The sequence below is a fragment of the Macrosteles quadrilineatus genome, unplaced genomic scaffold, assembly GCF_028750875.1.
Source record: "Macrosteles quadrilineatus isolate MER2022 unplaced genomic scaffold, UCM_ALF_1.0 Scaffold_1__1_contigs__length_201487025, whole genome shotgun sequence".
NCBI classification, from domain to species: domain Eukaryota; kingdom Metazoa; phylum Arthropoda; class Insecta; order Hemiptera; family Cicadellidae; genus Macrosteles; species Macrosteles quadrilineatus.
The window spans coordinates 152,969,096-152,981,012 of NW_026542594.1; the positions used below are offsets into that span (position 1 = coordinate 152,969,096).

At 35.6% G+C, this 11,917-nt stretch overlaps 1 protein-coding gene across 1 annotated transcript; it reads left to right on the forward strand.

The window, feature by feature from the left end:
- Positions 1 to 7,284: 7,284 nt before the first annotated feature.
- Positions 7,285 to 11,559, forward strand: LOC128983022 (succinate dehydrogenase [ubiquinone] cytochrome b small subunit, mitochondrial). Its single transcript, XM_054402144.1, has 4 exons — positions 7,285 to 7,457; positions 8,714 to 8,835; positions 10,426 to 10,613; positions 11,246 to 11,559. The coding sequence occupies exons 1-4, from the start codon at positions 7,412 to 7,414 to the stop codon at positions 11,421 to 11,423; spliced, it is 534 nt and encodes a 177-aa protein (XP_054258119.1). The 5' UTR covers positions 7,285 to 7,411; the 3' UTR covers positions 11,424 to 11,559.
- Positions 11,560 to 11,917: the final 358 nt, after the last annotated feature.

Sequence of the window (11,917 nt, forward strand, 5' to 3'; positions counted from 1 at the left end):
CGTTGTTATTATTTCGAATTCACATGGAATAATGTATTAATAGCCTACAGTTCTTTAGATGGTACGGTGAAATATGTGCAATGCATTTTAAAATAAAAAATAACTAAATTTTGGAAGAGCTCGTAGCTAGATAACTTCTCCCTCTCCACTTTTAGGGTTACAAGAATAAGCTCCATCCTTATATTTGGTAACGTAGCCTTAAAAGATGTGATTTCGCAAAGCCTGACGCTTGATCTCTGTTATACTCGAAAATGTTTCCCAAATTTATTAAATATTTCATATTAGCTTAAGTTATTTGCATAATTTAAAGCGTCAATTCACTATTTTATTTCCCCCCTTTTAACATTAAGCTACATTCCTTTCTATTTCCAACTCCCCGGCAGGTTATAACTTTCATAAAAAAAAATTAAAACTAAACTTTGTATTTTAAAACTAACTTGCACTCTGTGAATGGTTCATTCAATAGCACTCTTTTTGAATAAAAATTGGCAACAGCTGGACCTTGAATGGGATGTTTTGCTTCATAACCAAAAGTCAATGAAATTAGTAAAAAAATATTTAACCCCACACTACAGTTTTAACGACCTTCCCACGCAAGAATTTTGTCGAGAAAACAGCTGTTTGCGCTAGCTTAATCAGATGGGGGCTCATTGGCTCATTACGTACTACTTTATTTTATTTTATTTATTTTATTTTAACTTCGAACTATTTGAACTTCGCAAGTGGATGTCAAACTCAGAACAGTTGCTTCAAGATCTTCCTGAGTCACAACGCGAAACTCCAAAATTTGTGTCTGAATCCTCCTGTCCTCAATTTACTGTATTAGGTCTCCAATGGTCACCAACGTTGGACGTTTTCACCTATGTTACCACTAATCTAGATTCTAACACAAAGCTTACAAAACGACATGTTCTTAGCGCAATCGCTCAAATCTATGACCCGTGTAGATTCTTAACTCCATGCATCATGATAGCCAAGTGTATTATGCAACAAATCTGGACTCTTGGAATCAGTTGGGATAGCATTATTTACCTGATTCTATTATCGATCAGTGGAATCGATTCTCCGATGATACTCAATATTTATCAGACATCACCATACCACGTTTTTCTTTAAATCTGCATTCTTTAAAAAGCATTGAGCTTCATGGTTTTGCGGACGCCTCAGAAACAGGATTTGTTTGTTTAATTTATTTCAGATGTGTCCATATTGATGATTCAGTCACCACAAACTTCGTTATGGCAAAAGGTCGTGTCGCTCCGTTACGTTCCACGACAATACCTCGTTTAGAGTTATGTGCAGCTAATTTTCTGTCAAAGTTGACATCACATTGCACATAATTGTTTCCCAACATGTTTAATACAAACAACATCTTCTTGTGGTCTGATTCCACAATTGTCTTAACCTGGATCAAAACCCCAGCTTACCAACTTAAAACCGTTGTTGCCAATCGAGTTGCCGCAATTCAAGAATCGCACTCCACTGAAGTGTGGCATCACGTTAACACTAATGACAATCCTGCTGACTGTGGTTCTCGTGGTTTACGAGTCAAACAGCTGGTAGAAAATCATATGTGGTGGTCAGGGCCATCATGGCTTTCACGTCCATCTACAGATTGGCCAAAGCAAGAGCATCCACAAACTGACTTTAATTCTGAAATTTCGTCCGAATTAAAACCAACACCGTTGCCTATGTTTGTAACCACATGTATCACTGAATGGCAACCACTGAAATTTTATTTTTCGTGGACAAAACTCGTACGCATAATTGCAATTGTTTTACGATTCAAACACAACTGTTTGAATAAACAGAATCGTGTCATAGGTTTCATCATAACTGACGAATTGCGCACATCTACATTAAAGATCTTTCACAGAGTCCAATCAGAAGTCTTCGCCACTGAAAAACAGGAACATCAAGCTAACCACTGTCCTAACAAACTGAAACCACTCCATCCGTTCATTGATCACAATGACATTATTCGTATCGGAGGGCGTCTTCAGAATTCTGAACTTCCATACCAGTCAAAACATCCGATATTATTTCCTAAATCTCACCACATCACAAATATTTACATAGACTACTGGCACATTACATACTTGCATGCCGGTCCTTTATTTATCCAATCCATCTTATCTCGTTGTGTATGGATCTTAAACGCACGAAACATAATTCGCAAACGGATCCACAACTGTGTCACATGTTTCCGACACAAACCAACAAACACCATTCCATGGCGTCTTTACCAAAACCCAGAGTCACCCCATCTAAACCATTCCTGCATACTGAAACTGATTTCATAGGACCATTTGATACCAAAATAGCCAACATGAGATTTCTTAAAATTACCAAAACCTATCTCTGTTTGTTCATATGTATGACTACTAAAGCAGTGCATCTAGAGCTTGTAACTGACTTGACAACAGAAGCATTCATCGCAGCGCTCACTAGATTTATTAGTCGTCGATGAATTTGTTCTCACATCTACTGTGACTGTGGCACCAATTTCATGGGTGCTGCTAATGAATTAAACCGTATCACACAGCACGCCATCGCTTCTTCAGATGCACGTGATAAATTACAAAGCCACTTTGCTCCGTCAGACATCAGGTTTCATTTCAATCCTCCTTGTGCTCCGAATTTCGGTGGCCTATGGGAAAGAACAGTTCAAAGCGTTAAACGACACCTAGTTAGAGTTATTGATAAAACCATCCTCACACTTCCTGAAATGATGACATTGCTAACGCAGATTGAGGCGATTCTCAATTCGAGACCTCTTACACCTCTCTCAACTGATCCTCAAGAACTAGATGTACTTACTCCAGGACATTTCTTGACAGGTGCACCATTAGTTTCCATCCCTGAACCATGTCTACTCGATGTGTCGCCCAATCGACTTTTGTGCTGGCAACAAGTCCAACAATTTTCACAACATCTATGGAAACGATGGAGCCTAGAATATTTGCATCATCTCCAGCAACGTCACAAGTGGACAAAATCGACTGCAAACATCAAGATGGGTGATCTAGTTCTCCTGAAAACCTCAACTCTACCATGTCATTGGCCAACCGGCCGTATCAGTGAATTACTTCCTGGGAAAGACAACATTGTCCGTGTGGTAAAAGTCAAGACCACTGATGGAGAATACATTCGCCCAGTGCCCCAAGTCTATCCAATGCCAATGAGTTACACCAACTTTGGTTGAACCAGACGTTCAACGGTGGCCGGCGTTGTTGCGTACTACAGTAGTTCATCAGTTTTCCATTTTTTTTCAAGTTTGATTTTAATATATTTATAATTTTATTTCTTCTTTGTTCTAATTACAATTTCCTATCTTACTTTCCCATCCCAATTTCTTGACAGCTGAAAGTTATTTAATTTAATGTTTATTTACATCATTTTTATTATTATAAAAAAACATTGTGTTTCTATCTTCAGTACAATCACTACATATAATTTTATTCTCAATTTTATTTTAAAACCCACATACAATTTTTCATGGGATTCAAGCAAATATTATTCATTTTACTTTAAACTACACTATACAATTCGTATTATGAACATTGTTAAATTCTACATGAAGGAGAAGACAATTTTGAAAGTGATACTTTTAATCATCAAGACAGTGAATGAACTTGAACTTAAATCACTCAAGAAGCTATGAATCAAGCTATCAAGACGGTGTTCCATCAATGAACTTGTAAATAATGATTGACGTTCTCGGTGAGTTTCAATATTAAGTTTTTTGACCAATTTACTCTTAGAAAATGAACAACCTTGTACATTAAATTGAAACTTGTCTTGCTCCTTCTTTTTATATAATTTATTTACCTATGTAAAATATTTAGCTGACAAATCCCAACAATATAAATTTTGAATTGCTTCCTTTAGCATTTTTTCTTTGCCTAATTTAGGCGGGTCCTTCGATTCATTTCTTTATTTTTTTTCTTATCTTCAACTACCTTTCCCCCACAGTCGATTAGATTTAGGACTTGCCAATCTACTTTCTTGACTATTTTACAAAATCGTTTTAACATTTTAGAAATGAGTTTTATAGACTAACTGACTAACTGTGTCTGTGACAGTTGGATTAGTGTATCTAAAATACTAAAATGCTATGGGAAGGGAGAGGAACAGGTCCAAAACGTAGGAAGTGGTGATGGAAGTAGTAAGGCTAGCATTGCAGAGTGTGGGAATCTGTGGCAGTTAGATTGATGTATCTGCAATCGAAAAATGCTCTAGGAAGGGAGGGAAACAGGTCCACGATGTAGGGAGTGGAGGGAGTGGTGAAGGAAGTAGTAAAGACAAGCAGTGTGGAGTACCGTATAGGAGTGGATTAATGTATCTGCAATACTAAGACTGCTCTCAGAGTAAACTAATGATTTTCTCCGAGCAAAGCTTGGTCCCCAGGTACTTAGCTTTTAAGTTATATATATACTCCTTTATTTTTGAATATGTTTATTATCCTTATACAGAATTAATTATTAATCTTGATAACTATTTTATTTTAAATTTATTTTTCAAATACAGTACCGGTATAGAAAAGTATTACAAACGTCATGACACAGAAAAAAATGCAAAAAAAAATTAAACATTTGGATCAAAAGAAAAATAAGCACATTGCACAGTACACTTGATTAAAAATAAAAAGTAAATTGTCAAAAAAGCAGGTTAAGCAGCTCTGCAGATAAAGCAACACACTTTAAAACTCAAATGTATAGAGAATAGCCCTTATCATTATTTTTTAGTTTAAGCAAAGTTTGTACATGCTATATGCAACATTTTGCGTAGCAGGTGTAATTTTTGTTTTAAGGTAAAAATGTTAAGTCTTTTTTTATTAGCCTACTATGAGACAATGTCTATCGGCACAACACGAGTTGGTATCTTACAATATGTTTAACGAATAGGCCTAATTCAAATCACCTATTGTTAATGGATGATGTTGAGGGATGTGTAATGAATCAAATGGTTTTTAACACCATCTAACGTTAGTTATAATCTTTGCCTGCATGTCTCCAAGTACTGATTGGCATGTAGATGGTCCTTGTACTTTGGTGCTACGTGATGGTATAGGATTTTTTTCCTCAAAAGGCCCTGGTTTGGAAGCAGAGGAAAGTGAAAAAGGGGAGCCAAAAAGATTGTTCCAGGAGGCAGCTTGGCAATAAGTCCAACATCATTGTTATTATCTGCTATTATTAGACTTCATTATCTGCTAGTCTGACAAGTACACTGTACTATTTCCTTTTATACTGTATATATTATTGTGTTTCTTTTGTTTTTTGACGTTGTCTATATAGCATTGCAATGATGACAAATGACAATGAATGGATTCTCATTCTCTCAAGTCTCTGACTTAAACCAGGGCTGGAGGAGGGACAACAGACAGCAGACTTCAGCCAACTACCTATCCCCCACATACACTCACACAAATACACACACAATGTAAAAACAATCATTATACAAACTATTGAAAATGTGAATATTTTTTTCTTTTACACATAGAATACTTTTTATACTCAATACTACTTTTAACTTAAATAAAAGGTATTTTAAAGGTATTTAAGGTATTTTAAACCCGCAAGTATGAGTGTAAGATGAATGAAGCGATCTTGTAGTAGACTAAGGCGGACATGTTCCTCGGACAGGACTGTTAACTAATAGCCCATAAGCTATGTCCACACTCGTGCGCTTTTGTGCGCGCCAAGCGCATGCCTCTTAACGCATGCCTTGAAGCAGATGGACGCAAGAGTGACGCTTGCCTCAAGAGTCAAGGCATGCACGAAATGAGTCGGAAGGGACTCCTCCACAGCGCACAGCGTAGCGCAAGACAATCCACCAGCCTTGGATTTCTGTGCGTTTCAACTTGCAACTGCTTTACATTTTTGATAAGTCGTCCGTGTTGCAGTTGTTTGAAGCATATTGAATAACTAAGAAACCTCAGAATTCATAGAAGATTGTTGCTCTTATTTATGTTAGCGGGACATACGGAGTAATAAAAAAATTAAAATAAATTGAATGGATTAAGATTACATTAAGAGAATTAATAAATTAAAATAAAATTAGAAAATTTTGAGTACTATAATTGAGTACTTCTTTATCTATATTATCCGATATGGTTTCTTACGGTTTGGAACTTTTATTGACACTAAATTTGCCGCACCATCCCTCCTATCAGAATATTGACGTCTTAACCGAATTAGGAAAAGGTATCTAGAAAGTGAGGATGGTGGCGCATGAGTGTGGGCAGCTAAAAGGCATGCCTCAAGGCGCATGCGATATTGTTTGCGTTGATGCATGTTGAATTGAATATTGAATTGAAAGCTGAAAGGCACATTGAAATTGAAAGCGCAGGAGTGTGGACATAGCTATACAGCCATTGGAAACTGATATGAGTGACAGTTTATAGTGGAATCGAAACCATATTTCTGCCTTGTAATTTACGAATCAGTACTCACTATTGCGGGCGTCAATCCACACTAGGGAGTATCGCATTCACAGATATATAAATATCCACAATTTATGGCATCACAGTAGCTGGATTAATGCCATGGTCCCAGTCTAAAGGAAACAGAGCAAATTCTCTAAGGGTACTCCTGTTCAGAAGAACACAAACCAGATGGACCACAAAATAGGTGAATAACAATTTCTAAAATATAATAGTACCTTATTTTCTATAATAGACTATTTTAGCCTAAACAAGATCAGTTGTCAATATGTAATGGATCAGTAAACAAAACCTCGATCGATAAATTGATATATCGAAAAAATCATCGATAATAATGAATGTTCCCTTTAACAGGAAAGTACCGTTGAGACTAGTTGCAACTGCAATTAAATGGATTGCTTGATAGCAGGTATTTAAACCTTTTTAATATTATTTGGCAATCCGGAGGCTACATCCACAATGAACATTGTCTTTGCCTGACATTGCAATTAACCATAGTATCAAATGCTTATGGTGCTAAAATATCCGAATTTAACAGAATAGTTACCAGTACATAAAAGTAGTCTATCTCAATTGTAGATACCTAATATAAAAAGGATATAAATATTGAGATGTGACTCCTGAATCTTGAATGACCGACGAACATATATTAATATGATAATATTCAATGATGCTGCTTTCCTTTCACTTCACTGATATTTTTTCCTCTTCTGTCTGCTCAGTTCGCATTGGAATCTTTTTCATACTCTAAGGCCAAAGGGTCGTCCGTCGACTGTCTATGAGCTCCAGCTGTCTGTTTTCTGTCTGTCTGTCTGTACTCTCCACTGCTCGTCTGCTGGTCAGTCTCTACTCTCTCTGTTGTTGGTATTTTTTTGTAGGACGCAGAACAAGTTTTTCGCTGCTAGGCCTACTAACTAACTGTCCTCATTTATTCAAGCTTTAAGACTACCTAATTAATCGACTGAAATGTCTTTTTCTTGCCTACTTCGTAATTCAGGAAATATATTGAAAGGTAGGTTAGAGCAGTTGTCGGGATGCGCCCTCCTAAAAAGGGTATGTAGGCTAGGGCCAATCAGTACTTGGCCAATGGTCTTTGGATAATAGTCTACAGATCAGTTTCGTAGACACGTAAGTTTGCCTAAGACATCTTCTCGAAGCTGAATTTCCTAATATCGGTCTTAGTTCTTAGTTTGTATCCAGATATTTGACCTAAATAATAGTATAGCCTAATGGCATAAAGGTATGTAAGTAACCTATGTTTCAGTGGTAAACAACGAGGAAGTCCATTTGTACTCGGTATATCGAATTAAACAATCGAATAATCAATATTAGGTACTCATTTGGTTGTTTGTGCCAACAGATATGGAAGTGTACCCAATCACCATTCTTCTTGTTTGATCATGCTGGATCGCAAACTCGTTCGGCTGCACTTTAGTATCTGTCCTACACTCATTTGAATGAATATATCTATTATTTCGTTCGATATATCAAGTTTGGTTCGTTAGGTTAACCTAACTGAATGAAATAATCAATTTAGGCCTATCGAATAATCTATATCGATATTTTTCATTCAAATGAGTGTAGGGCAGATACTTGTGCAGCCACTCGTTCAAATATACGCTAGGTTCACACTGGAGTTGAGCATTGTTAACCGATGCTTTTGAATCGTCAATGTTTTTCTATCGATGTTCGATGTTTTTTACATCGATGGTATGTTACTGGTGTTTTTGTGGACATGGAAGTTTTTGACCAACATTGAAATATCTGATATCAATGTGTTTTCCTTTTAAATGAACTGTAGCCTAAGCTATAACTTGGGGTTTTGGTTTGAATGTGGGTCTGGACTATAAAATGAATGTTTTTAACTTAAAGTTATTCCATTGAAAGTCTGATGAAATATTGAATCTAAAAATATTGCAAACTGGACTAAACTTAGACATCACCCCTAAAGCATACGGTTTCACTTTTAAACTAGGCCTAGTCTTATAAAATAAAAGAGAAAATTCAACTGATGAAAGTTCCTCACTCTGTCCGCTCATTCAACATATTTTTATAATTTTAAACAATAATAAGTTGCTTCAATTCTTCTTGGCTGTAATTTACGTACCGTACTTTTACTTAAGGACCATCACTGTATGTTACTGAAAGTTAAAACAAAATAGGATAACGTTATAGTTCAAATTAAGCATTAATTTTCATTAGGATAAATGTATTGTTTACCTACTTTATTGATCCATTTTTTTATCTAACTTATATTACTTTTTTCAGCAACACCCCTAAAAAATGTTTTCCTTCAAAATCATCTTAAATTGAGCTCATCTATATCTCGATTAACTCCTGTAACCAACAACAGTGACCATCAAGTTTGTAAGCCAACTAAGCTTTCACAGGTAAGTATGTGATAAGTCACAACCCGTTATCCAACCTACCGGTAATCTTTGTTTCAATGTCATAAACATAAAACAGCTGATTTTGTTTACCTCAATCAATACATGTGATCATCCCATATCTTAAAGCCAGTACCCAACATGTGGGCTTCTGTTGTGTCGGTCAATTCTTCAACGAATTCTATACGTAATAAAGGAAGGTGACGTAATCAAAAGTAATTATTAAAAAATACTGCTGTCTTGTATTTCATAATAACTTATATTTTCAAGTTTTATTCAAAATTATTTATTAATCCGCCAATGTTAACCGCCATATTACCCTACCATATTATTAGCCTATCAATAACTTTACTGGAAACAGGCAAAGACTAAGTAACAGAAAATCTACTAAATTGAATTGATGTATGAAAGACTGCAAAGAGAAAGCTGCAATGTCATGGTAATGAGAGCATTTTAGGGTCAATGGTCAGGTGAAATCCAGTGGCGGATCTAAGGGGGGGGGGGTGAAGGGGGCGTCTGCCCCCCTCCCCCTCGGGCATACATAATATATTTTTTTAATGCATGTAATACAGTAGTGCATACACATGGCATAAAATAATTTGTCACACACTTTGGACAAAGAAATTGTATAAAACTGCCATTTTAGAGACTTAGTTTACACACATTTTTCAGGGGTGTTTGGGGGGGGGGAGCACCTCGAACCCCCTGGTCCCCCCCCCTGTGACTGTTCTAGATCCGCCACTGGTGAAATCCCTTGGTACCTACATCTTATTATAAAGTCCAAGAAGTACATTTGTCTCAAGCATTGTTATGGTTAATATGACAATTTCAATTTGGACTATCCTGTCAACTCCCTTAAAAATATGCTTTTGCTATCCTAGTTTCAAGAACTTGAGATTTATATTTTATTTTGTCTTAGATTTGGATGACAAACATCTTACCTACAAGAACTCAGACAATAACCAAGGTTAATCTAATGTGATATGTTCAAAGAAGTTCTATAATTAATTCTGGTAGACCTCAAACTCCACTATTTTTTTTATCACGTTTCATTATTTTTTTTATTATATTGAAGTTTAGCCTCCTGATTGCATTATCAAATAGGCCAACTATAATTTGTTGTAAAATAAATGCAGGTATTTTACACCAATTTATAGTATTTTATTTTGAGTTCCATATTTTCCCTCCCACCATTCACTAATACTATTTAGATGAAGCTGTAGATTATTCTGGTCACATAAATAATTTACCTCTGCAAATACCTTGATATCATCAGTAATCATTGACAAATTGGGTCGAATTGCTCGAGTGATATCATTAATAAAATTAGTAAAAACCATGTACCGTTATATACATATTATACAGGTAACATAGCCAAATTATAATTTGGATGTGTAAACATATTTTATCAGTCTTAGATTTTAACTCAATTCCTTAAGAAAAATTAATGTTAGAAATCTAACATATATTAAAACAAAACTGTGCTAACTATTTTAGACTCGTTCATAGGCAAATCGACACTTTCAAAAGTATTTTCAAAACAGTTTTAAAGTAACATAAAAATGTTTAATTGAGATGTGGATCTGTTAACAGTTGGAGATTGTGAAGCAGTTGTCTACAAGTCCTGTAGCTCGGTCAGCCCACGGAGATCACACCAAGATCTGGACAGCAGAACGGGCACTTGCTGCAGCCATGATTGGGGTTCTGCCTGCAGCCATGCTCATGCCTTCACAAGCCATGGACACCCTCATGGCACTCACCATCGTCATGCACATGCACTGGTAAATTAAGTGTATTTTCTCTTTTTTCCCGTGAATTATTTATTAAATCTTTCTCAGCATTATTAATATTTAACAGTGTTAAACTTTAGTAAATGCTTGATCGTAGATTTTTATCAATTTAATTAGGTAAGCCTACTTTAACACTATTTTCCTCCTTTATTTCGCCATTGGCCGGTCACCTGGGACCAGCCCTGCCCTCTACTTGGCAAACCTCTTTTGTAGCCTACTGTACTGTCCATCAGTTGATTGTTCAACCTGAACCTTTGTGCAAGCGCTGTTGTAATATTTCAGCTTTGCATTTTTTTAGTTTAGACATTGTTTATGGTTGTTAAATCAATCTCACCATCAAAGCCAAACCGACCTAAAAACCTTTGACTGTTGTTTAATAAATAGAAGAGAGATTATCAAAAATCTTTAGATTTACTTACTCTGTGCGTTTTCTGTGCAGTTGTGCAATCAAAAGTGTGACATTTTAATTTTTAAGCCCTTGATTACCAAACTCGTCTTAACTAGAATCCTAGGATGATTCAAATCCTTTTTCTAGTCCTGGGGTTCAAATTTCCACCGTATATAAGTTCTAAAAGTATATAATTCTAAACAATACTTTAAGGTAAAAGAATGATTGATTTTAGGGGTATTGAAGCTGTCGTCATTGATTATGTGAGGCCAGTCATCTTCGGCACTGTGGTCCCCAAGATTGGAGTAGCCTTAGTATACATTCTGTCAATTGCTACTCTTGCTGGTCTTCTCAACTTTATCTTCAATGATGTTGGACTTGCTAATGGAATTCGTCTATTTTGGAAATTGTAAAAACAACTGATTTTGTACATACCTTGTTAAATAGTATTCTAGGGTAAATGTTGTGTTTCTATGTGTATTTACTTCAAAATGTTAACAATTTTCTCTGAAACTAGTATTGCCAGAATATACACATTTTTTAAAAATCTGATAAGTGTTTTCCTTCTGCGTTCCCTTAAGATTTCTTCAAAGTATAATCATTAAATTTATGAATAAAATAGGTGTCTATTTCAACCGTCTAAGTCCAACCGATTACCTGCCCAATGTTCGATGGATAGTTCTAATTAAATGAAGAAGTTGTAAATCAGCTGACATTCTGACCTGATAATGTGTTAAAACTGAAGTCATTTAAACTGCACTGGATCATTTCATCATTAAAAGTCACTTGGAAAGGATACAAGAAAAATAATAATCATAAGAATAAGTTTTTGTTTGATATGAACAGAACCATTTAATAGAATTTTTAATTTTTTAGCTAACGTTTCTTTTACAATCACTTGTTAGCC

Bases quoted from the DNA above. Each gene is read 5' to 3' on its own strand.
- LOC128983022 (XM_054402144.1), top strand. From the start codon at position 7,412: ATGTCTTTTTCTTGCCTACTTCGTAATTCAGGAAATATATTGAAAG. The intron at 7,458-8,713 runs GTAGGTTAGAGC...TACTTTTTTCAG, and splicing joins TTCAGGAAATATATTGAAAG to CAACACCCCTAAAAAATGTT. The intron at 8,836-10,425 runs GTAAGTATGTGA...ATCTGTTAACAG, and splicing joins AGCCAACTAAGCTTTCACAG to TTGGAGATTGTGAAGCAGTT.